Source organism: Pezoporus wallicus, unplaced genomic scaffold (genome assembly GCF_028554395.1).
Source record: "Pezoporus wallicus isolate ANWC-B61680 ecotype Strahan unplaced genomic scaffold, APGP_CSIRO_Pwel_v1 contig_6464, whole genome shotgun sequence".
Taxonomy (NCBI): Eukaryota; Metazoa; Chordata; class Aves; order Psittaciformes; family Psittacidae; genus Pezoporus; species Pezoporus wallicus.
This window is the reverse complement of record NW_026642130.1, coordinates 1,771,476-1,793,005: the sequence shown is the minus strand read 5'-3', so window position 1 is coordinate 1,793,005 and position 21,530 is coordinate 1,771,476. Positions and strand designations below refer to the sequence as shown.

Here is a 21,530-nt window from a genome sequence, read left to right as displayed (position 1 = left end):
TCATTGATGTCTTTATAGCACAGTGAAGCTGATTCAAATGCGTGTAATGCTGCAACCTATTGGAGCAATCAAATATTACACTCAGTTCTCAGCTAGAAGACTTAAGCCTCTCTAGAGTCAAAACTGGAAGTGGAATCTGGCCAGTGTGAAATGGCTCACATGTGTAAGTGACCATTCAAACACTTAATGTATGGGATGACATGAGAATTTTAGTTGATGTCATAGAGACTTTGGAGGGATAATTCACAGAAATGGCTATTACTGCCAGGAGGACTTTCTTCAGGAAACACAGGTAGAAGGATGACAAAGGGGAGGATAAATCACCTTACTTTTCAGATACAGATGACAGCAAATAGTGGCCAGTGCTGAGAGTCCCTGGGTGGTGATGGAAGGACGATCCTGGTGAGTGACCTGCCAGCACTAGAAAGCACAAGGGGTCAGACTGAGAACTACCAGAATCGCAGAGCAGAGCTGATGGTGACATGAGGGTTCATCCCGTCTTACCTTAGGAAGAGAGCATGGCTGATGGGATTACCTAGAGCTATCCAGACACTAAACTGGGTATCTAAACTCCCTCTGGTTAGAAGACAACTTAAAAGTGGTTAAAAACCCCCAAATCAAAACAAGAGAAAACAGAAATGACCAAGGGCTCAGAAACATGCTCTGTAAGAAAAGACTAAATAATGATCTGTCTTATGATCTGTCTTCTAATCTGTCTTCTGCCTGTAATTCAAATTACAGGCCTGCTTTATACAAAAAGATGTGGATGGGCTAGAGAGGGTCCACAGAAGGGCCATTAGGATGATACAAGCATGGTGCAGACATGTGAGGAAAGGCTGAGAGAGCTGGGCTTGTTCAGCCTTGAGAAAAGAAGGCTCAGGGGAGATCTTATCCCCATATTACAGTACTTAGAGAGTAGCTACAAAGAAAATGGAGAGTCCCTTTTTACAAGGAGTCACATTGAAAAGACAAGGGGTGATGGGCACAAGTTACTAATAGGGAGATTCTGACTGGGCACAAGAGGAAAATTTCTCACCCTGAGAACAACCAGCCACTGGAATAATCTCCCCAGGGAAGTGGTGGACTCCTCAGCACTGGACACATCTAAGATTCAGCTGGACAGGTTGCTGGGACATATGGTCTAGGTCATGCTTTGCCAAGGCAGGCTGGAGCAGATGATCCTCGAGGTCCCTTCCAACCTGGGATTCTATGATTATATCTGCGGGTAAGGAAGGTGAGATGGATCCTGTGCTAGACTGTCCAAGCAGGTCTCTGATCTATAGGAATTTTGTTAGGACAGGAAAAAAGAAAACTGGAAGAAGGCTCTTCTAGGGTTGATTCTGTTCTTCAGGGATTTCCTCCTGCAGGAAAACACTAAGCTAAAGCTTGAAAGCTGCCACATCCTGGTTATTTCCAGATGCAACTTACAGTTCCTCTTCCTAAGGCAGAAGAGTAGAGGAACAAAAAAGACAGAATTTCAGGTAGACCTCAGTAAGCTCACAGAATTTCAGGCAGTCTCTTAAAAGCCTGGTTTATGAATTAAGGATCATTCCTTAACCTAACACTAGTAAGTGCAGCACCCAGCTGCAAGGCAAAAAGACACAAGAATGAGATGTAAGGCCATCTCATGCAGAACACAGACTTCTAGTATGAACATAAAAGACAGAATGAACAAAGTCAAGGCACTGAATGAGGTAAAACCCACAGCTGCAAAGCTTTATATATATCACAGCATAAGACAAAGATCAACGGCAAGGCTGATTCACTACACAGTGGAGAAAGCAGGCCATGATTCATCCATTCAGTCTTCACTATATGACTAGGTGCAACCAAGCAGCTAACACAATTAATGAGAGAGGGAAAGGGAACAGACCTCCCAGATAGCAAAGGATTGGGAAGTATTTATTGGTTTTCATGTCAATCAAGCCTGATGAATGTGACCCGAAAGCATGTAGAGAATGCTTTCTAAGAATTTCTAATGAAAGAATTAAGAATACACTAAGAATTTCTGATGCCTAGAGGTGGGTTTAGAAGACTACAAGAGGACCAGCCTGAAACCCTTCTTTAAAGGAGGAAGTGGGGCAGTCAGAGCAGCCAGTTTAATAGGAACTGAATATAAACTATTAAACAAAATAAAAATCAAGCTATTTATAACTTATAGATTTGCCAAGAACAAGTTCCATTGTATCAGTCTAACTTTGCTGCCAGGTCTTACAGAGAAAAAGAGATGATTATCACTTCTTTGTCTATAGTCTTTAGAAACTGTCCTTCAGATGTTCTCATAAGCACATAGGGAAACGTAATCTAACTCAAAAAGCACAGAAGCAAAGCAGTTTGAAAAGCTGAACTGGGGGAGCTGTAATCCAGCTGTCATCCATACGGAACATGGATGAAGAGTGATGGGAAATATGTTTTGTTCCTGGCAGCATTCAATACTCCCATCAATACCTGACTTAAGAACACTTAATGATACTTGCAGGTGACTCCCAATGGGGAAAGAGGCAGCAGAGACCCCAAAGGTCTGCAGTTAAGAACAACACAATTAAGTGGAAAGACAGAAGCAAGTATTGATAAAGTAAGGAGCAAGACAGGATTAACACACTTCACATACACAATCCCACTACACAGTGCTTCTCTGAGAGGGATATGGAGAATAGTGAACAAAATATTACACTCAGATGCAAAACACAGCCAGAGGGGAGACAGAGGAAGCAGCCTATGGCTCCAGCTGTCGGCTCCGAAGAACTCAGCAGCAACATACATGTCATTTTTTTTTTTTAAATAGTTTATATCCAGTTCCTATGAACTAGACAAATACAAGAAGAAACAACTTCAAAGTGGTTAAAACCCCCCTAATCAAAACAAGAGAAAACACAAATGACCAAGGGCTCAGAAACATGATCTGTAAGAAAACACTAAATAGTGATGGTTTGATTCAGCAAGCAAACCTTGAGGGACTGTGTTCAGTCTTTAAATGCACAAAGTTTGAAGCAGAGTTTTTTTTTTTTCTTTCTTCCACATATAAGGTGGGTAAGGCAAGAAACATGAGCTGACATTATAGATTTGGGTGCACCACAAAATCTTTAAAAACCTTGAAAAGGAGAACAACTTGCTTGAGGAGGCTTCACGCTGCTGCTAACAAAAAACCTTTTTTGACTCGTTATACACCAAAAGCTGTCCTGCGACACGATCACAAGTTCCGCTATATCACAAGCCGACAGGCAAAGGGTGCTGTACAAGGCATCCAAGGTCCCCTCAACACATGAGGGGATTTGGGAAGACTCAACGACATCCGTTGAGCATTCGCAGTGCCCATCTCCGTCCTTTCTAACCACACACCTGCACACAGCGAGCACTGCTCAACCCCTTTCCCCCACTCAAGAGCCCCCAACAAAGGGCTCCATCTGCAGAGACCATGAAACTCGCTATCGGAACGGCTAAGTCCTCTCAGAGCTCCCACTACTCGCTTGCACTGGCTTTATCGCCGGCTTTATCGGCTCTAACAGTGCGGGGCAGCCCCAATCCGCCCGCAGAACGCACCGCCTCCTCTGCCGAGGCTGCGCTCTTCGGCTGCCCGCAAACCTGACTGTCCAATATCCGCCCTGAAATGCGCGCGACTAGCCTACATACGACCCAACGTGTCTTCCGATATTTTTAGTAGACGTTTAGTAATTTACACCCTCTATTTCCACTCGGATAGCCGCTGCGGTGTCTTGGTCCAAGACATTTTTAGTCAGGCATTTTTTTTGCCTGACTTTTCTGCGCCCGAAGTTACAAAAGCCCCCTCTTCAGGCGGGGGAGCGGTGGTGTTCTCTCGCTGCGCGCCGTGAGGGAGGGAGGTCCTCAAGATGGCGATGCTGGCGGAGCGTGAGTGGTGTTCCTGCGGGGGGGGAGCTGCGGCAGCGGGCCGCGGGGCAAGGGCCGTGGTGCGGGGAGCGGTTCGGGCCCGCCCTGGGCCCTTCGGGAATGGGGCCTGGGCCGCGCTGTTCCTGCCGAGGGCGCGGGCGGGTCCCCGGAGCGCCCGCGGTGGCTGGGTGCGGGTTTGCGGGGCTCGCTCGCTTCCTGGCCTGCCGGTGGGGATGTCTGTCGGATGGCTTCGGGGCCGGCATTTGCCCCATCTTTGGAAGTGTTCAAGGACAGATTGGCCGGGGCTTGGAGCAACCTGCTCTAGTGGGAGGTGTCCCTGCCTGTGGCAGGGGGTTGGAAGTGGATGCGCTTTAAGGTCCCTTCCAACCCAAACCACTCCGTGACTCTGTGATCTTTCAGAGTCTCGGTACTATCTGTACAGCGGTGTGTTAAGAGTGCAGGTATGCCGAAGCCTCTGGACTGGGGTTGTGTGGCAGCAGGAGAGCTCAGCTGATCTGTGTGTGTATATGTAGGCACGGATCTTTTGATCTCACCCAGGGTTAGAATTTGAGCTGTGTGTACAGGGAGCTTCAGAGGTCAGTTAAGTGCTGAGTTGGGAAAAGTGAGTGTGGGATGTATGGGATTTGAGGCAGGTGCTTAAAAAAAAGGCAAGTAAATGTATGGAACTCATTAGGGAGATATCAGGATAAGGTCATGTGGTTGTGTTATGCGTTTTCATTAAGGGTGTTGGTGAGTGAATCATTTTTGAAGGCATTGTTACGTGCAGCCTGGTAATTCAGTTAACTTTTTCCTCATACTGGAATCAGAGCTTCACTCTTAGCTCTGAAGTAATTGAGGGCTTAGGCTCCCCATATCTGAAAGAACTGATTAAAATATTGCACAAATATCCTGTGCAATAACTGTTTCTTGAGTAAAGCTTTTCATTCAGGAAACACAACTGTCTCAGGGCTGGCCCAAATGTGAACTAAAAACTTTTGTTGCGTTCTCTTCTGAGTTAAAGATGCATTTCTGTTAATCAGCCTTTTCTAGTAAATGTAAAGCTATATATGAGTGGAAAGAGTAAACTTCTTAACTGTAAATTTTTATGTGACAGGACTAATACACTTCTGTCTGAGTATTGTTAATGTCCTTAGGTGTTTTGGTAAGCTTACTGCTAGCGGGACACTCTTAATGAGAAAGCACAGGATCTAATGAATTTGATTCTGTAGGACTAATTTGAACTGTACGATAGATCTTCTTAAGTGTAATGACTAATTAGAAAATAAGGTTTCCAGTGGAAAATACAGGTATGAATTGAGGAAAACAAAGCTGCATTTGCATATGTAATTTGCTGATTATTTTTTTAGATGTAAACTTGTTGGTGACATCTTGGGGTTTTTTGCTTTTCTTTTTTTCTCAGAATTTGGTAATTATTTTAATTGGGCACTGCATATATCAGTAATTGTAGAATAGTTTGGGTTGGAAGGGACCTTAACACGCATCCAGTTCCAACCACTTGCCACAGGCAGAGACACCTTCCACTAGACCAGGTTGCTCCAAGCCTGTCCAAGCAGGCCTTGAACAGTGCAGGGATGGGGCAGCCACAGCTTCTCTGGGCAACCTGTGCCAGTGTGTTAAGGCAGCTTCTGTATATAGTGAATTCTAAAATCAGTTGCCATAAGAAACAAATTTAGTTGCTGAGAGCCATGTTTGCATAGTTGTCTGAATTTGTTCATCACCTTCAGCTGCAGTTATAATTGTGAAGGCACGTTGCAAGTCTGCAGTTTTATTCCTAGTTCTGGATTAAGCTCTGATGATCTCATTCATCCTAAAAGAAATTGGGGGTGAGGTATGTGGTTAATTGGTTTTACCACAGCTGTGAAAGCCCATTCATCCCAGGGACATTCCAGGCAGAGCTACAGGTTGGCCAGAGAAGAGATTCAGAGCAACCCTACAGAGAAAGACTTGTGGGTGTTGGTTGATGAGAAAATGAACATGAGCCGGCTTCAGTGTATGCTTGCAGCCCAGAAAGCCAATCGTACCCTGGGCTGCATCAAAAGGAGCATGACCAGCAGGTCGAAGGAGGTGATCCTGCCCCTTTACTCTGCTCTTGTGAGACCTCACTTGGAGTATTGTGTGCAGTTCTGGTGTCCTCAACATAAAAAAGTACATGGAACTGTTGGAACAAGCCCAGAGAAGAGCCACGAGGATGATCAGGGGACTGGAGCACCTCCTGTATGAAGATAGGCTGAGAAAGTTGGGGCTGTTCAGGCTGGAGAAGAGAAGGCTGCGTGGAGACCTCAGAGCAGCCTTCCAGTATCTGAAGGGGGCCTGTACGAATGCTGGGGAGGGACTCTTCATTAGACATTGTAGTGATAGGACAAGGGGTAATCGGTTCAAACTTAAACAGGGGAAGTTTAGATTGGATATAAGGAGGAAATTCTTTCCTGTGAGGGTGGTGAGGCACTGGAATGGGTTGCCCATGGAGGTTGTGAATGCTCCATTGCTGGCAGTGTTCAAGACCAGGTTGGACAAAGCCTTGGGTGATCTGGTTTAGTGTGAGGTGTCCCTGCCCACGGTAGGGGGGTTGGAACTAGATGATCTTAAGGTCCTTTCCAACCCTAACTGTTCTGTGATTCTGTGACTTAAGGACACTTCTCAGCAGTATGTAGGGACAGGACAAAAAGCAGTAAATGCAAATTGAAAACGCAAGAAATTCCTGGACCACCTGCTTAAGCAGCGGGTTGAAGTAGATGATCCTGAGTGTTCCTTCCAACTTTTGTGATTGTGTCTGCTAAACTGAGAAAGGACAAACTCAGTCATTTTATGCTTATGTAGTCTGAATTTAAAAAACATATTAATTGCAGAAATGGCCAAAGAGGTAGCTTGTAATTTTCACTTTTAATTTGTTTTTAACTTTAATAAATTTTAATTAACTCTCTATGTTATTGGTGCTTCTCAGGAAAAAAAAAAGGAGCTTACATTAATGATGGGCTTCATATCTTTGATTAAAAATAAAATCTGTGGGCAGAATAAAATCTCTTCTGTTCGTTAGAGAAATTTAACTATCACCATGTGTGGGCACACAGCAGGGATTCGGATGAGAACTGCCAGAAGTGATAAACGTATGCCCCAGACACAGAATTAGCCTTGGTAAAAGGGTTTAGTAATTGATCTTTTTCAAATGTTAAGGTGTCTTGAGTGAAGTATCTAAAGAAATTATTGTTTTCTCCACTGGATGGTGCTGCTTGCTCAGAGTTGCATTACTGTATCTAGAATCATTCTATGAGCAACCTTGATGATTGGTGTTAACTTCTGAGCTGAGTGTTTTAGCTGGAAGACAGTGTGTTTCCTTTCTCGCTCTTATCAGTGGACAAACATTTCTGATAAATTGTTGACTAAGTAGTCTTTTTTTGTTGTTTGTTTGGAGAGGGGGGATGATTTTATCATTGCTGTGTGTTGCATAAAGTCATTCCCAGCTCTCTTAAATACTGCAACTTTATTTTCCTGTCTCTAGCTTGCCATATTTGAAAATAAGAGTGTGTTAACCTGAGAGAAATGTGAGGATTAATCCCATTGGGATAGTGAAGAGGTTTGAAATACTTGGATTGCACGTTCTGGGAGAGGGAAGGTCTCTTAAAATTCAAAGCTTGAGACACCTCTATTAGGTGTCCTTGTGTTTTGTTACCATTGCCCTCCTGGGAGTAAAATATCTTTGTTGGAGAGGGATTCAGAAAAAAGAATAGAAATTAACTTTTAAAGTGGATTAGTTGAACTACATCAAACAATTCAATTTGGAAGTTAATTTAAATTCACACTCAGTTGACACGGATTGCCTCTTCTGCATAGACAAATCCTGAGACACATGCAGTGGCTTTACAGCTGCAAGAACTGTGTTGAACTGGATTTCTTGGTATTTGCAAAGTCACCACCTGGGGAGCTAGCTGCAGAGAGCACGATAGAATATGGGCATACTTACAGTGTTGTTATAGTTAGGTTTAAAAAGAGGCATTGAACAGTTTTTGGTGACTGAGTGAGGGAAAGTTGATGTTAATTGAGAGATTTTAAATAAAGGGATCAGTTAAGATGTATAATTGAAAAGGAGGGCCTGCTGCTCAGGTGGGCAGCATAATCTCTATTAAATTGCTTATTTTTGTTTTCCATCTTTTTATGCTGTTTGTCTCACTGTCAGCTACAGACAAAAGCAACAGCCAAGAAGTTCCCTGTCTTTTTAGGATTTAGCTTTTGCTTCCAGCTTGATAACATTTTAATTCCCAATAACCCCCCCAGATAAAGAACTGGAAACCTGGGTACTTAGAGATTGTTTGCATCTTGTTTCAGGGAAGATGACAAAGCATGTTCATTGTCCCAGATTCCTAGCTTGGTGAGTTTCACAGTTTTTCTTCTCAGTGGGGCAGCAGGGAACCCTAATTTGCTTGGGCGTTGAAAATCACAGTCCACAGTGGCATTTTAGCAGCTGTTGTTAGCAGCACAGGTAGGGCTTGTAGTAGATGCTTCTCTGAAGGCTGCCTGTTGGAAGCAAATTGTTTTCCTGCAGAGAATTGAACCAAGTGAAGGCTATGTCAATTCCTCCCACAGCACTGAGTCATTTAACCTACTGTAAAATCTTTTTTTATGGACTGTTGGGGTTTTATGAAAACCTTATCAGACTATTACTTTTTATGGGGCTGTCATACCACACCTATTTTGAGATTCAGAGCTTCAGCAGCATGTTAAAAAAAGCCACAGTCTTGTATTCTAACTCTGTTAGTTCTTTAAGAACAAAACAAAACTGGGCAAAAAATGAATCAGCCATTCCTGTAATAGTCTGTTCCCCTGGCCCAAATCCTAACTGTTGCATTTTAGGGAAAGATGACTTCCTGATTATGTTGCAAGCACCTCAGTGGACTTGGCTTCTCACTGACTTTGTATGGCCTTGGGTTAATCGGTCATTTTTGATCTGTTGTTTCCCATCGTGTTTAATGAAGTTTGTAATCTTCCTGTCTCCCATTCTTTGTTTGTTCTGTTTATTTAGGTTATCTTCCTGCTTGTGTTTAGGTGCACAGTTGAAGTGGTTGGTTAACTGGGCTAGCTTTTCTTCCTTGATTTCATTGAAGCTATTCCTGATGATAGAGGCAAGCGCACCCGTGGGCTTGGGGGACGGTAGTTTCTTTAGGAGTCTGCAAGGGAGCTATAATTCTCGTTTGGATTTTTTAACACCTGCAGTGATTTCCGGTGACTTTTCAGTTTCTGAATAAATCATTTTGTGGCAAATCCAAAAGCTGAAGTCTCACTTGCTTCTGTCCTGTAATTTACTTCTGGAAATTTTGTCACTTACTTTTGATTTTTGGTTTGGCTTTTGTTATGAAGGCAAATACTAAAACTTCTGTGTTCTGGTTGAAAGGAAGACTGGCTAGTGGGTGTTGTCCAGAGCTGGGAAAGCCAGCACCATAGTCTCAGATGTAGAACAAAGTTGGAATAAATACCGAATTTAGGCCTGTACACCTAAGTAGTAATCCTTAAAGCCTTCCCTGAGTTGCAGCTCATCCTTAGGGATGACAGTTTCCGTAACAAATTTACTCTGGCATTTTTCACATTAATAATTAACATTTTCGTTGTTTTTTTGTGGATTTTTGTTGTTTTCTTTTTTTTAATTTGCAATATGAGGTTTAGTAAAATTAACCCCCAAAATGTGTTTAGTCTGGCATAAGTTCTGGGTTAGTTTTTTGCAATAAAGAGCTTTTCTGGGATTGATTGAATACTAAGAACACCATGAGAATGTCAGTAGAGCCTGTTTGAATTTTTCCTTCCTGCTCTAGCCCGTAGAAGGCAGAAGTGGTCTGTGGATCCACGAAATAGCGCTTGGAGTAAAGATGAATCTAAATTTGGCCAGAAGATGCTGGAAAAGATGGGCTGGTCCAAAGGAAAGGTATGATCTAAAGGAGAATTGTCTAGCTGAAGGGTGGAAGACTGCCAGGGGATTCTCGATCTCGATGTTTAAAACAACCGTGTTCTATTTGATTTATTCTCTGAAGTGCGCAGAGAATTTGAGCATTGTTAGATATCTATAGTTTGTTACAAAGGTGCTTTCTTGCTTGGGCCTGTCCTGCTTTTCTCCCCTTCCTTTGACTTTGCACCTAAGTAAGAGCAGGCATTGACCCATTAAATTAGGTGACGGCTAAAGGCTTTTAAGTTGCCTTTACCCCCCTCAGTCATCTCCCTGGCTATTGGTACTGTTCAGAGCAACTCCAGACCTGCTCTAATCCTTCACCTATTTTTAAAGATTGCTTATGGTCTGTTCCTTGAATGATCAAAATGCAGTGTTATGTGAGGTGTATTCCTTCCTACCTCCAGCCTGTACCTGTGGGGTGAGGTGACTGGTTTCTGGGGCTAAGAATAATCTCTAGGTCAGTGCAGACAGCTGCAGACTTCTCAGCTGCCCCTTAAAAGCAGTTTAACTTCCACAAAGGTGCCTCAGCAAAGCTGAGATTTTGGCCTGCGTGTCAGTGTGTTTAATGCACACAAAACCCCCATGATACTAATTCTCCTAGATTTGCTCTCCCAGCCTTTTTAGAAAGGAATAAAATTAGGTTCATTCTTAATTCTGTGAATGCATTAAAACTTAGCAAAAAAATAAGCGTGCTCATGGATTTCTCAGTATAACCTGCTGTTGCCTCAGTTGTCTTATATTTAGCACATGTAAATCTGGCTTCTAGCTACCTCTTATTTGAACAAGCAGCAGTACCTGATTCAAAGGCTGCTGAAGTCAAGGAACTGGCATCAGTTTCACTGGGCTTTAGACCAGCCTCTTAAGAGTATGGAGCTAGAGCACTGTCTTTTAATGTAAATTGCATGCATAGGTGTTTCATGTGTGTAAGATTAAAATAGAAATCTAAACCAGAGTAGAAAAAGATGCTGTTAGATGTCCTGAATGTATTTTAGGCCATAAGCTTCTCTGACCACAGATAACACCTTTGCTGTTACGAACACTGTGTCTGTCAGGGTGTTAGAGGAAGGCCTCATGTTTTCTTTTCTGTCTGTCCCCTCCCAATCTTCTTCACAACAGTAAGTTTCCTACTTGAGCTGCACAAGAAGGATTCATGCCTCCATTCCACTACACATTTAGACAAATGGAACTTAAGCTTGATCATATTGATGGGCAAAAGCCCATCTGTGCAGTGAAATTAAGCTGCTTACACTAGTCCTGTTGTTAGTTGTATTGGAATTGGGTCACAGCAGAATGTGCAAGTCAAGTATCCTGCTTGCTTCCATACTTTTTTGTTAGCAGAAATTTCAAGGTAAATTTTCCTCCCCACTAACCAAATAAGCTCTACTGGTTTTGTAACAGCAGCAGCCTTCTTCAACTCTGCCGCATTCCTCCAAATACTAGATATGTCCGGGATCGATCCACAGGGCTTCTCTCCACTGCTCTACCACATTACATGTTTATTGTAGCCAGACACATAGCTGATAATTTGTTACTGGTGACAGATTAGGGGAAAAGTGGGTAGTAGATACCAGGAATAAAGTTTTAAACCAAATGCTTTGTCTTTTTATCTTTTTGGGGTTCCTCTTCCTCCCCCCTCTGCTCCCCTTCCCCCCAGCTCCTCCCCCATTGTATAGTTAAGAACGATAATACTGAGCCTGAAGATTGCTTCCCAGATTTGAGTGATGGTGGTTTTTAGGATAGACAAACCCAACATTTGTTTGCTCAAATATCTTCATCAGTTTATGAGTGTGAATGAGATGGAAGAAGTTTTTAATGTTCTGCTAGCTCCAGTCTGATCCTCTCCCCCACTTTTCTCCTGTATAACTTCGTTCTGTATTGCATGTTGTATGTGACATCTGTCTTACAGCCCATTACACAGCTGCTTTCCCAATGATGGTGGCATTTTTTGTGAGAGGCAAGTTCTTTTTATGTAGTATCTTGTTTTAAAATTGTAAACACTTTGGACTTGCCTAGGAATGTCAGGTGGCTTCCTGATTAATCACCCAGCTACTTAATGTTGTTGCTATTTTAGTGTTTGTAATACTTTGCTGGAGGCTTAAGTAGTAAATTAAAAAACTGTAATATCTCATGTGTGCTAATGCCTGTGAATGAATTCAGTTACAGGCAAGCAAATAAATAGCAAGTTGAGATTTCTTGCTGTATTTCATTGCAAACTACTTTACAGATCAAAAGCTTTAATTGTTGCTATAAAATCCTTACATTTTTATGCTTAAATCCTCCTTAGGGTCTTGGGGCTCAAGAACAAGGAAACACAGAACATATCAAGGTTCAAGTGAAAAACAACACACTGGGGTTAGGAGCAACCATCAATTATGAGGTGAGCTCTAGCATCAGGTAAGGAAATGGCTGCCATTTCAGCTAAAGCACAATCTTTGTAACAGGATATTTGTGAAATCGGTTGTCACATCTGATGGCAGCATGTACCTGTGCCAGTATCTCCACAGAAACTCTTCACCTGGAGTTACTGCTTTGTTGGGTGTTCTAGGAGCAAGTACCTGCTTGGAAAGGTTACAGTGAATTCTGCAGGCCAGCTGTTCTGAGATTATTTTTTTTTTTTGCTTCCTAGCAAATTACTGAAATACTTGCCTTTTCTTTATATTTTCTGCCCTGCTTCGTGCCTTCTCTTCCTGATACAGTCACCTTTCTGTCTGGAGTTCAGGTACATAGGTAGAGCAGAACATGGTCCTAAAAGTGCCTGTCTCACAATCAACATCTCAAGTAGCTTTGCTGGAAAAAAATCACAGTGCTATTTCCTGCCTACTTTTGAAAACATCTTGCACTGATGTGAGACACACAGAGCCAACAGTAGCTCAGTATTAAGAACTTACAAACACAACCCTTACAATTACTACTCTTTAGAGTGACTGTAGGAAGCATGTGTGTTGCTTCTGAGAGTCCCTTCCACTGACCAGCATTGAGTATCTACAATTAAGTTACTTCTTAGAGTGCAGTCTTAATACTTAGTTTAGCAAAACTTTTGTTAGTTCTGAAGACTTTTGCCTTGTATTCATGTGGGTGATATTTACAGGACAACTGGATTGCTCATCAGGATGACTTCAACCAGCTTCTGGCTGAACTGAATGATTGCCATGGACAGGGTGAAACAGGTAGGTTCGTGCTTTGCTCAGTCAGATGCTGGAAGCCTAGCACAGTTTCCATTCTCTGTCATAAAGGCTAGCTGAGGCCCAATACTTTGGGGTGGTGATAGTCTTGCTGAGGTTGGCAACTACCCCTTCTCCGCTGAAGTCAGTGGGAGCTGAAAGACACGTCATCTGTTACCATGCTGAAGTTTATCTGTATATATTGATCTCAATGGATCAGTTTTGCTCTCAGTCAGGTCTCTATTAAAGGCTTTTTGTTGGGGAAAGCAGACATAAAATTTTAAACTTGTTTATTTTATCCAGGGCCACAACATGTGGGATCTTTTGCTGGGATGTTCTACTGTAGCACTTGCTTCTTTATACAGCAGCCAGAGGCAGTGCAAAAGCTCACAATGCAGTCACTCGCCGTTGCAATGTGTTTGCCTTCCTTTTACTAATGAACTGTCATACATAGCTTCCATGCTCTGGTGGTTTCTTAAATACCTACTTTTCCTGTCCTCAGAGAGCTGCTTCTTAGCTTTTGACTCAGAGTTATGCATCTGTTTTGAGTGTGGTACAATGTGATTTTTGTCACCCTGATGTAGAGCACACAAGTGGGGGAAACTACACAAATTTCCGAAAGGGCTATTTATAAGTCTTTTCATTTTTAAAAGCTTTGTTCGGTTAGACTTTGGTTTGTAAAAATTAAGCTATGCTCAACTGATGGGTACAGCCTTACAGAACTGTGCACATCAAATGGTTTATTATCTCTCCTTTAGTTAGACTTAAGTTTAAACTCTGATCATACATGTAAACAACTATGTGTAGGGTCTCATTAAACCAAGGCCTTCTGCTTGGACAGAGCAGTCTATCCATGTGCTGTTAGTGGCAGAATTGCCAGCCGAGGGAGTCTAGCAACTGTTGATTCATTCACTCTTAACGTTTGAGCACAGAAGGTTTTCTAGGAGAGGAGAAGTAGAATAAGGAGGAAGAAAATCAGTTAGCAAGAAGGATCAAACTTGCTTTCTAATCCTAGACAACTAGGATTAAAATTCTGAACCTGATGCTTTTAAACCACTTTAAAATTGCTGTGTAAATTATCCTTGCGCATTGAAGTCCTGACCATGGTCTTGAGGTCCACACAGGACCTCAAGTCCTGTAGTTGAAGAGGTAGAATAGTGTATCGTAAGGAAATAGTGTATCGTAAGGAAATTCCAGAAGTTCCTTTCTACCTTTATATCTAAATCCTGCCCAAGTTCCAACTTGAGCCATGGGAAGATCAGTTAGGTGTAACTGGTGGGAAACCTGCAAACTGATGAGTGGAGAGCTGAAACGACTTGCCCAAGGACACAGTGAGTCAGCACAGAGGCAGGTTCATTGAGCAAGGTTGTCTTGTTCCTAAATCTGTGCAGTATTCCTTGGGTCATTTCGACTGATGCAGTGTGGCCCCTGACAACTGTATTTCTCCCTGGTTTACTCAGTTAATTTTCCTTTGTCATTTTAGGAGCTGGGACAAGAGTTTTCAATCAGAGGACAAATTTGGGTGCACATTGAAAATACCTGGCCATAGTCACGTTTAGTGATTTGCAGACTACAGGCATTGCTCTGAAACTTGTTTTTTGGCAGTTGTTTAAGCTGGCAAAACTCATACAGATAGGTCTGCCCGCAGCTGTGCTACAGGATCAAATGTTACATTGTTGGCCATAATCCAGTTTCAAGTTGTATTAAAAGTCAGCTGAAAAACTTCATTGTTCTTAAATAACTGGTGTAGTTGCCAGAGTTGGATCGCAATTAGGGATCGGGAAGGAAGGGCCCTGTGGTGGTTAGTATGCCAACATTCTAATACCCTTGGTGCATAGTTTTAGCTTCCTTTTCTTTCTTCTTTTTTTTCCTAGCTGGTCACCTAGTGAAGAGTTTTGATTCCTGGCTCTTTTGCTGGAATATTAAGTAGCAATGACTGTGTCCTTTTCCCATTTGTAAAAGGGGCAACGTGCTGTTCATGTTTGTAATATGCTTTGGAATACTCATCTGCATCAAATTTACTACAGAAATGACACATGGCTTTTTGCTATGACTAAATTTCTTTAAAAAGCAAATGAATATTCCTGCAGTGCTTGTTCAGGATTTGCCAGTCACTGGAAGACGCAGGGATGTACCTACCTGTCCGCTGCAAGTGCCAGCACGTTCCAGGATTGAAATTCCGCCTTGAAGGCACAAGGCGGTGCTGCTGTGCCTTTCGCTGCAAGAATAAAGAGGAGGAGGAAGCTCTGTGGAAATCCTTTGCTGTGTAATGTTCCCTCTGTACAAGTGAATCAGAAAGCAGGCTTAAAGTGCCTCATCTCTGGTCAGGGTATTTTAGTTGTGATGCATATTTTCCCCACAGACCCCATTTATAGAGGATTTCCAGTTTGATTGTGAACTCTTATCTAAAACTGGGTTTGCTAGTCCTTTGTCTTAGGGCTGGAAGAGTAGATCTCAAAGTGCTTTCTGGTAATTGCCTCTCTCACTGCAGGCTGTGGATTTCATTTGCCTTGTCACTACCTACCAAACAGTGAAGTGCTGTAATTCCAATGTCAGAAAAGCTTGGTCTGCAGAACTTTCAGGGGTGGGATCATATGGAAAAGGTGACTTACCTTGGCCCTGAAGGTATGGGTTGATTTCCCTATCATCCCAGTTGTCACTGGGAGAGGAAAAAAACATCTCACCAGAGTAGCCTTTTCTAGAGTTACAGAGCAGATAATCCTATGGTGATTACTAATAAAGTAGTTATTAACCAGAGAGCAAGTTACCTGCTTCTGAGAACCTCTTGTAAATTAACAGGCTCTGTGGATTCAGAGTACATCTGCACCAGTAAAATAACCTGCCACAGCACAGGAACGTGATATCTTTACTGTTAAATAGTCAGATTAATCCTTTACATGGGTTTGACCTGCACAAGCTAACATTCTCCCAAATGACTGCTGAGTGAATCTGGGACTTAGCCAACCCGGAAACCGTCCCAGTGGACAGTTTAGATGCAGTCCCTCTTCTGCAAACTAGGAAAATTAAATCATGTGGATGTGGCAATTTGTTCTAGCTGGCCTCAGGGACAGAAAAGCTCTGCCACACTTTAATTTCCTTACATGGATGTATCAGACTGTGTCCAGAAAGAGACACTTTGTGTAGTGTTAGAAGTGAAAGGCCTGTGTTGTTGTTTTTTTTCTCCCTTCTTTCTATCCAGTCAGGTTCAGTATTTGTCCCATTACTTACATCTTTATCAGACTGTGGCACTGGAGAGGTTTAAAAACAAACAGCACAATAAACTCTGACTTACTATGCTTTTCTTACTTTAGAAATGGATTTGCCTTTGACCTGGTGTACCTGTATCTGCCTTTTCAAATTACATTTGACTGGAAATGGGAAGGGGATGTGACAAAAAGAAAAAATCAAGCAGTAACATGTCTTGGACAAAAATTACCATACTTCCTTCAGTAATACATTGTGATATGTTGAGACTTGGTTTAGAGAGAGAAAGTTAAATATACTGATGTTTGCTGGCTAGAATGTCTCTGATAGGATTGGAACCTGTTTGGTTTTTGTTTAGAGTCCTCAGTGAATAATCAGAAGAAGACATTCAGTCTGGAAGAAAAATCCAAATCTTCCAAGAAACGTGTCCATTATATGAAGTTTGCAAAAGGTAAGGGGAGTTCCATTGTTTCATGAGCTCTAGCCAAGATCAGGAGAAAAAAAAGTGTTAAGGTGATCTGTTGCCTTCTGGGGTCTAAATTTGGCAAGTAAAATCTTAGTTTAGAAATGCTCCCTGCAGCAACTTAAAGTTATAATATGCTGTTCCTCAATTTTGGACAATTTTGAGTGGCTTTAAGCTGACACTGTTGAATAAACCATTTTCTGTCTGAAGGAATCATCAGCTGAATAAAGAAACAGTAAATACTCTTGAGTGATCTGTGTGTGGGCAGGGGATGGGAAGGGGAGGCAAAGGTGATAAGAGTTACCTGGGCATCTGCACGGTACTATCCTCTGCAATCTCCAATAACCCCTGCTAAGAGATCACATGGATAAGATCAGTGGTCAGATTAAAGCTGAATGCAGGAAGAGGGAAAACCCTCTTACATCTACCAGTTACTTTATGGCTAAATTAGGACAGTAGATGGTGGCCACAAAAACCGTATCAAGAACTTACGGAGTTTTGCAATTTCTTTCCCACAGTGATTACATTATTTCAGCTATCCCTTATTTTGGCTCTTGACAGTTGTTCAGTCCCTTGCTCTATTTCTTTAGTGGTTGCCTTCCCCTTTCACATACCCATGTGCGTATAGTGTGTGTATACGTTTCATGTGTATATGGGATAGGATTGTTTTCCACTAATGGCTAATTTATTGAACTTAAAGCTCTCTGTAATGGTTTCAGATACCAGATGCCTCTGCTAAAGCAGAAGTAACTGATGTCTGAATGGAGGCAGAACTCTGATATTGGGGTTTGGTGTTTTTGAAAAAATAATCTGGCCTTGAAGTCAACATGTTAACATGACCTGTTCACTTTATGACGCTTAACAATTGAATTGGCTCAGGGCTTGGAAGTACAGAGGCCAATGGCCTGTTTGAGGTAGTAGCAAAGAGGATTTATTTTGATTTTCATTTAACCTTTTACTAAAAACAGAGGATAAAAGTGTCTTTTGAGCCAGTAAAATATGGAAGGGGCTTTCGTATTAACAGTATCCCTCATTTGTTTGGCTGCAGTGTTTCTGTAAGGTAGGCCCCTGTTTGATTGTGTTACCCTCTGTGGTCTAAAACAGGGAAATTGTCCTTTTTCAGGGAAAGAGGAAAAGTTATTTGAGAAAGGCCAATGTTGTTGTGGCCCTTGTTGTTCAAGTCCGATCCTGCTTCCTTTTAGACTAAACAAGACAAGCTTACACAAAAGCAGGAGAAGGGAGCAGCAACGGCAGAAAATGCAGCTTCCGTTTTCGGTGCTGTTTTGTAGCCTCACTGCTGGAGGAGCACAGTCCCCACGCATAGCCTTAGCAGCCATGCTCATGTCTGGGAAAGACACACCAATATGTGGTTAAGACAGTAATTTCAATTGCTTTTCTAGTAGCTGTTCCACTGTACTGCTGAAAAAGGTTTGGACTGTCAGCTAAGTTGGTTTTGTATTAGCGAATGCAAAAAGAGGAGGGGGATGCGTTCAAGGGGGAAGGCATGGGAAGAAAGCATTGGGTAAGAGGAGAAGCAGAATGCCATCCAGAGGGACCTTGACACGCTTGTGAGGTGGGCTGATGCCAACCTCATGAAGTTTAACCATGACAAGTGCAAGGTCCTACACCTGGGTTGGAGCAATCCCAGGCACAGCTACAGGTTGGGCAGAGAAGAGATTCAGAGCAGCCCTGCAGAGAAGGACTTGGGGGTGTTGGTCGATGAGAAAATGAACATGAGCCAGCTTCAGTGTGCGCTCGTAGCCCAGAAAGCCAACTGTATCCTGGGCTGCATCAAAAGGAGCGTGACCAAGCAGGTCCGAGGAGGTGATCCTGCCCCTCTACTCTGCTCTTGTGAGAGCTCACCTGGAGTATTGTGTGCAGTTCTGGTGTCCTCAACATAAAAAGGACATGGAACTGTTGGAACAAGTCCAGAGGGAGGGCCACGAGGATGATCAGGGGACTGGAGCACCTCCCATATGAAGACAGGCTGAGGAAGTTGGGGCTGTTCAGGCTGGAGAAGAGAAGGCTGCGTGGAGACCTCATAGCAGCCTTCCAGTATCTGAAGGGGGCCTATAGGGATGCTGGGGATGGACTCTTCATTAGGGACTGTAGTAATAGGACAAGGGGTAACGGGTTCAAACTTAAACAGGGGAAGTTTAGATTGGTTATAAAGAGGAAATTCTTTTCTGTGAGGTTGTTGAGGCACTGGAATGGGTTGCCCAAGGAAGTTGCGAATGCTCCATCCCTGGCAGTGTTCAAGACCAGTTTGGACGAGGTCTTGGGTGATATGATTTAGCGTAAGGTGTCCCGGCCAATGGCAGGGGGGTTGGAACTAGATGATCTTAAGGTCCTTTCCAACCCTAACGTTTCTATGATTCTATGATTGGAAGTGTATGTTTCAAGCCTTGGCCAAGGTAAAACTGAAAACAGCCACCACTCTTCACCCAGCTTGCTTGGGTAAGGATGTCCAGGGCAGTGAGGCGTCAGAAAGTTGGGTAGCACTTTCTTGTCTAGGTTGATATGTCTGCTTACCCTTTATGGGCAGTTATGGATCCCAGAAGAAGAAACAGGTAGAATAGTCATATTATCTTTTTAATTTGTCTATTACAAGTGCTTAGGTTCATTTTGAGGTCAGTGTTTTTGGAATCAGAAAATCAAGTGGAGTAAGTCCCCAGTATACTCCTAAGACGTTGGTCTGTCTCGGCTAATTTTGTTTCTTTTACTGACTGTTACATTTTTTAAGACTTTTCTGATATAAGTTGTGGGCAACTCAATGTGAAGTTTTTTGCACTCTGGAATTGGCTATACTTTTGCCCATATCTCAGAATATAACATCACACCCTTTTGCTTCCCCTGCCATGCTTCATGTCTGATATTCAGCTGTCCACACAACAGTGAGATGGGAATAATGGTCCTACTGGAGCGCAGAGAAATTTTTGCTTTACTCTTGAAATTGTTTTAAGTTGGAATAAACCAGTGTGTTGTAGAGATGGAGGTTTTGCTTTTCAGAAGCAAATTCATGAATCAAAGTCTCCACTGAGTAAAGATGAATGTTTTTCTTCACTGTATGGAGGAGCTATAACTCTGTAACTTTGTCAGAGATGGGGAGTTCTCATGACAGTCTGAAGATGTGCAGTTTCCCCTTAAACTTTTCTCATGTGTAGGAGGTTACAACTCTTCTTTCCCTTTAGCATAGTGAAGGCTGCTTCCTCATCTTGCTGTGCCAATTGCAGCATCAAGTCAGGGGAAACAAGCTGCTGTTAAAGGTTTCCATGTGGACATACACCAGCAGGTTGTGGATGTCTTCTCACCAGCCTTTGTCCCTACACACACACATACTTCCTACTGTATGTGGGAGTCATGGTCAGCCTTCATTTAGTGTCTTTGATGCTCTCCCCTTAATATTTGTTCCCCTCCAAAAAGAATTTCTACCTCAGTGGGTCACTGTCTGGGTTATCAAAATGTACCTGTAATCACCAGATGTGAAGGTTGTGAGATTTTCTTCTTCCTCTTACCCCTTTCAGGTAAGGATCTGTCTTCGCGCAGTGAAGATGATCTGTCCTGCATATTTGGGAAGCGACAGAAGAGTTTGAAGGGACAGGTAACAAGAGGCTTCACCTTTCTCGTTTCCTTCTGTATTATTCCTTATAATAAAACCGTATTTAAATGTCTTTCTGCTGATGAGATCACCACATGGCCATTAAAAGCAAGAGGTTTTCTGCCAGTAAAATTGCTGTTGTTTCTGTGTGAAGGCTGCAGTTGGAGGGCTGTGATCTGAACTGTTAGGAAGTGAGTGAATTTAATACATCACTTTGTGAATTATTATGATAAAACTTCTGTAGAGTTAGGAAACTTGAGTGTTTAAATTTTACACTTGTTATGCAGTGTACGTGGCAAAGTACATAAATCTTGCTTGATCTGAAAGATCCATAAATATCCAAAGTAAAATCTGACATTCAGTAGCAGCTGGCCAATCTCAGCAAACTATCCTTATTTCACAACAATTTGGAAAGGCTGAGCAGCTGCAAACAAAAGATTCAAATGTGGCTTGAACACTGATAAATATTTAATGAGAAGACCATTTCCCCAACATTGTGTAATGAGACCAAGGTTTGTGCTAGCATTTATTTTCCTTTATTTACGTTATTTATTAGCATTTTTGCACTTGCAGAGAATAGACTTGCTATTTCAGGCAGTATGGATGCCCTATCCCTGGAAGTGTTGGAGGCCAGGCTGGACAGGGCTTTGAAGAACCTTGTCTAGTGGAAGGTGTCCCTGTCTGTGGCAGGGGGGTTGGGACTAGATGAGCTTTAAGATCCCTTCAAAACCAAACCATTCTATGATGATTCTTATTGGTATGTTAAATAGCAGATTTATATTGTGACATGGCTAACATATCCAGAAAAATGGTTTGGAAAAATAACATCTGGAAAAGCACAAATGCATGTGTTGCAAGAATTGCCCTGTTGTTCCAGAGTTCTGTGTCATGTCCGGAGGGAAAGATGGGGCCTGAAAGTCAGAATCAGTGGACATTTCTGAATGTATGTGTTTGACACCTTGCTCTTTGTACAGTGCTCTTGAAAATTCTGTAACTTCACAGTAGGCCACTGTGATAAACTTTGGGAGGAGTAGAGGAAGAATGTACTAAGAGATCCTGGATAGTAGTGAAATGGGTGGCTCTGTAAATGCTAGTCAGAATGACAAGGGAGCTTGTTAAGAACAAATAGCAACCCACTGGGGATTCTTCCCTGGATAAAATAAATAATACTTCAGTGGGGTGTTTTGAAATGAACAGTTTGAGGACTTGGTCTCGCCGTTATCCCATATAGTATAATTTCAGTGAATCTGCTGTAGATTTTAAAGTTATTGATAGCTTTATTGGTGACAGAGAAAAATGTCAAGTGTG

The 21,530-nt window shown here is 42.4% G+C and overlaps 1 protein-coding gene across 3 annotated transcripts in view; it reads left to right on the top strand.

Moving 5' to 3' along the window:
• The first annotated feature begins 3,798 nt into the window (after nt 1–3,798).
• PINX1 (PIN2 (TERF1) interacting telomerase inhibitor 1) overlaps nt 3,799–21,530 on the top strand; it is a 65,811-nt gene continuing 48,079 nt past the window's right edge. Inside the window, exons 1-6 of one of the 3 annotated variants that reach the window (XM_057427492.1) lie at nt 3,799–3,867; nt 9,666–9,775; nt 12,081–12,173; nt 12,885–12,963; nt 16,520–16,612; nt 20,149–20,225. In XM_057427492.1, coding sequence (XP_057283475.1) covers nt 3,849–3,867; nt 9,666–9,775; nt 12,081–12,173; nt 12,885–12,963; nt 16,520–16,612; nt 20,149–20,225 — 471 coding nt within the window. In that variant the 5' untranslated portion in view covers nt 3,799–3,848. Of the gene's footprint in view, nt 3,868–5,447; nt 5,623–5,672; nt 5,696–9,665; nt 9,776–12,080; nt 12,174–12,884; nt 12,964–16,519; nt 16,613–20,148; nt 20,226–21,530 lie in introns of those variants that run through there. The other 2 variants (XM_057427493.1, XM_057427494.1) reach the window with 2 other exon arrangements.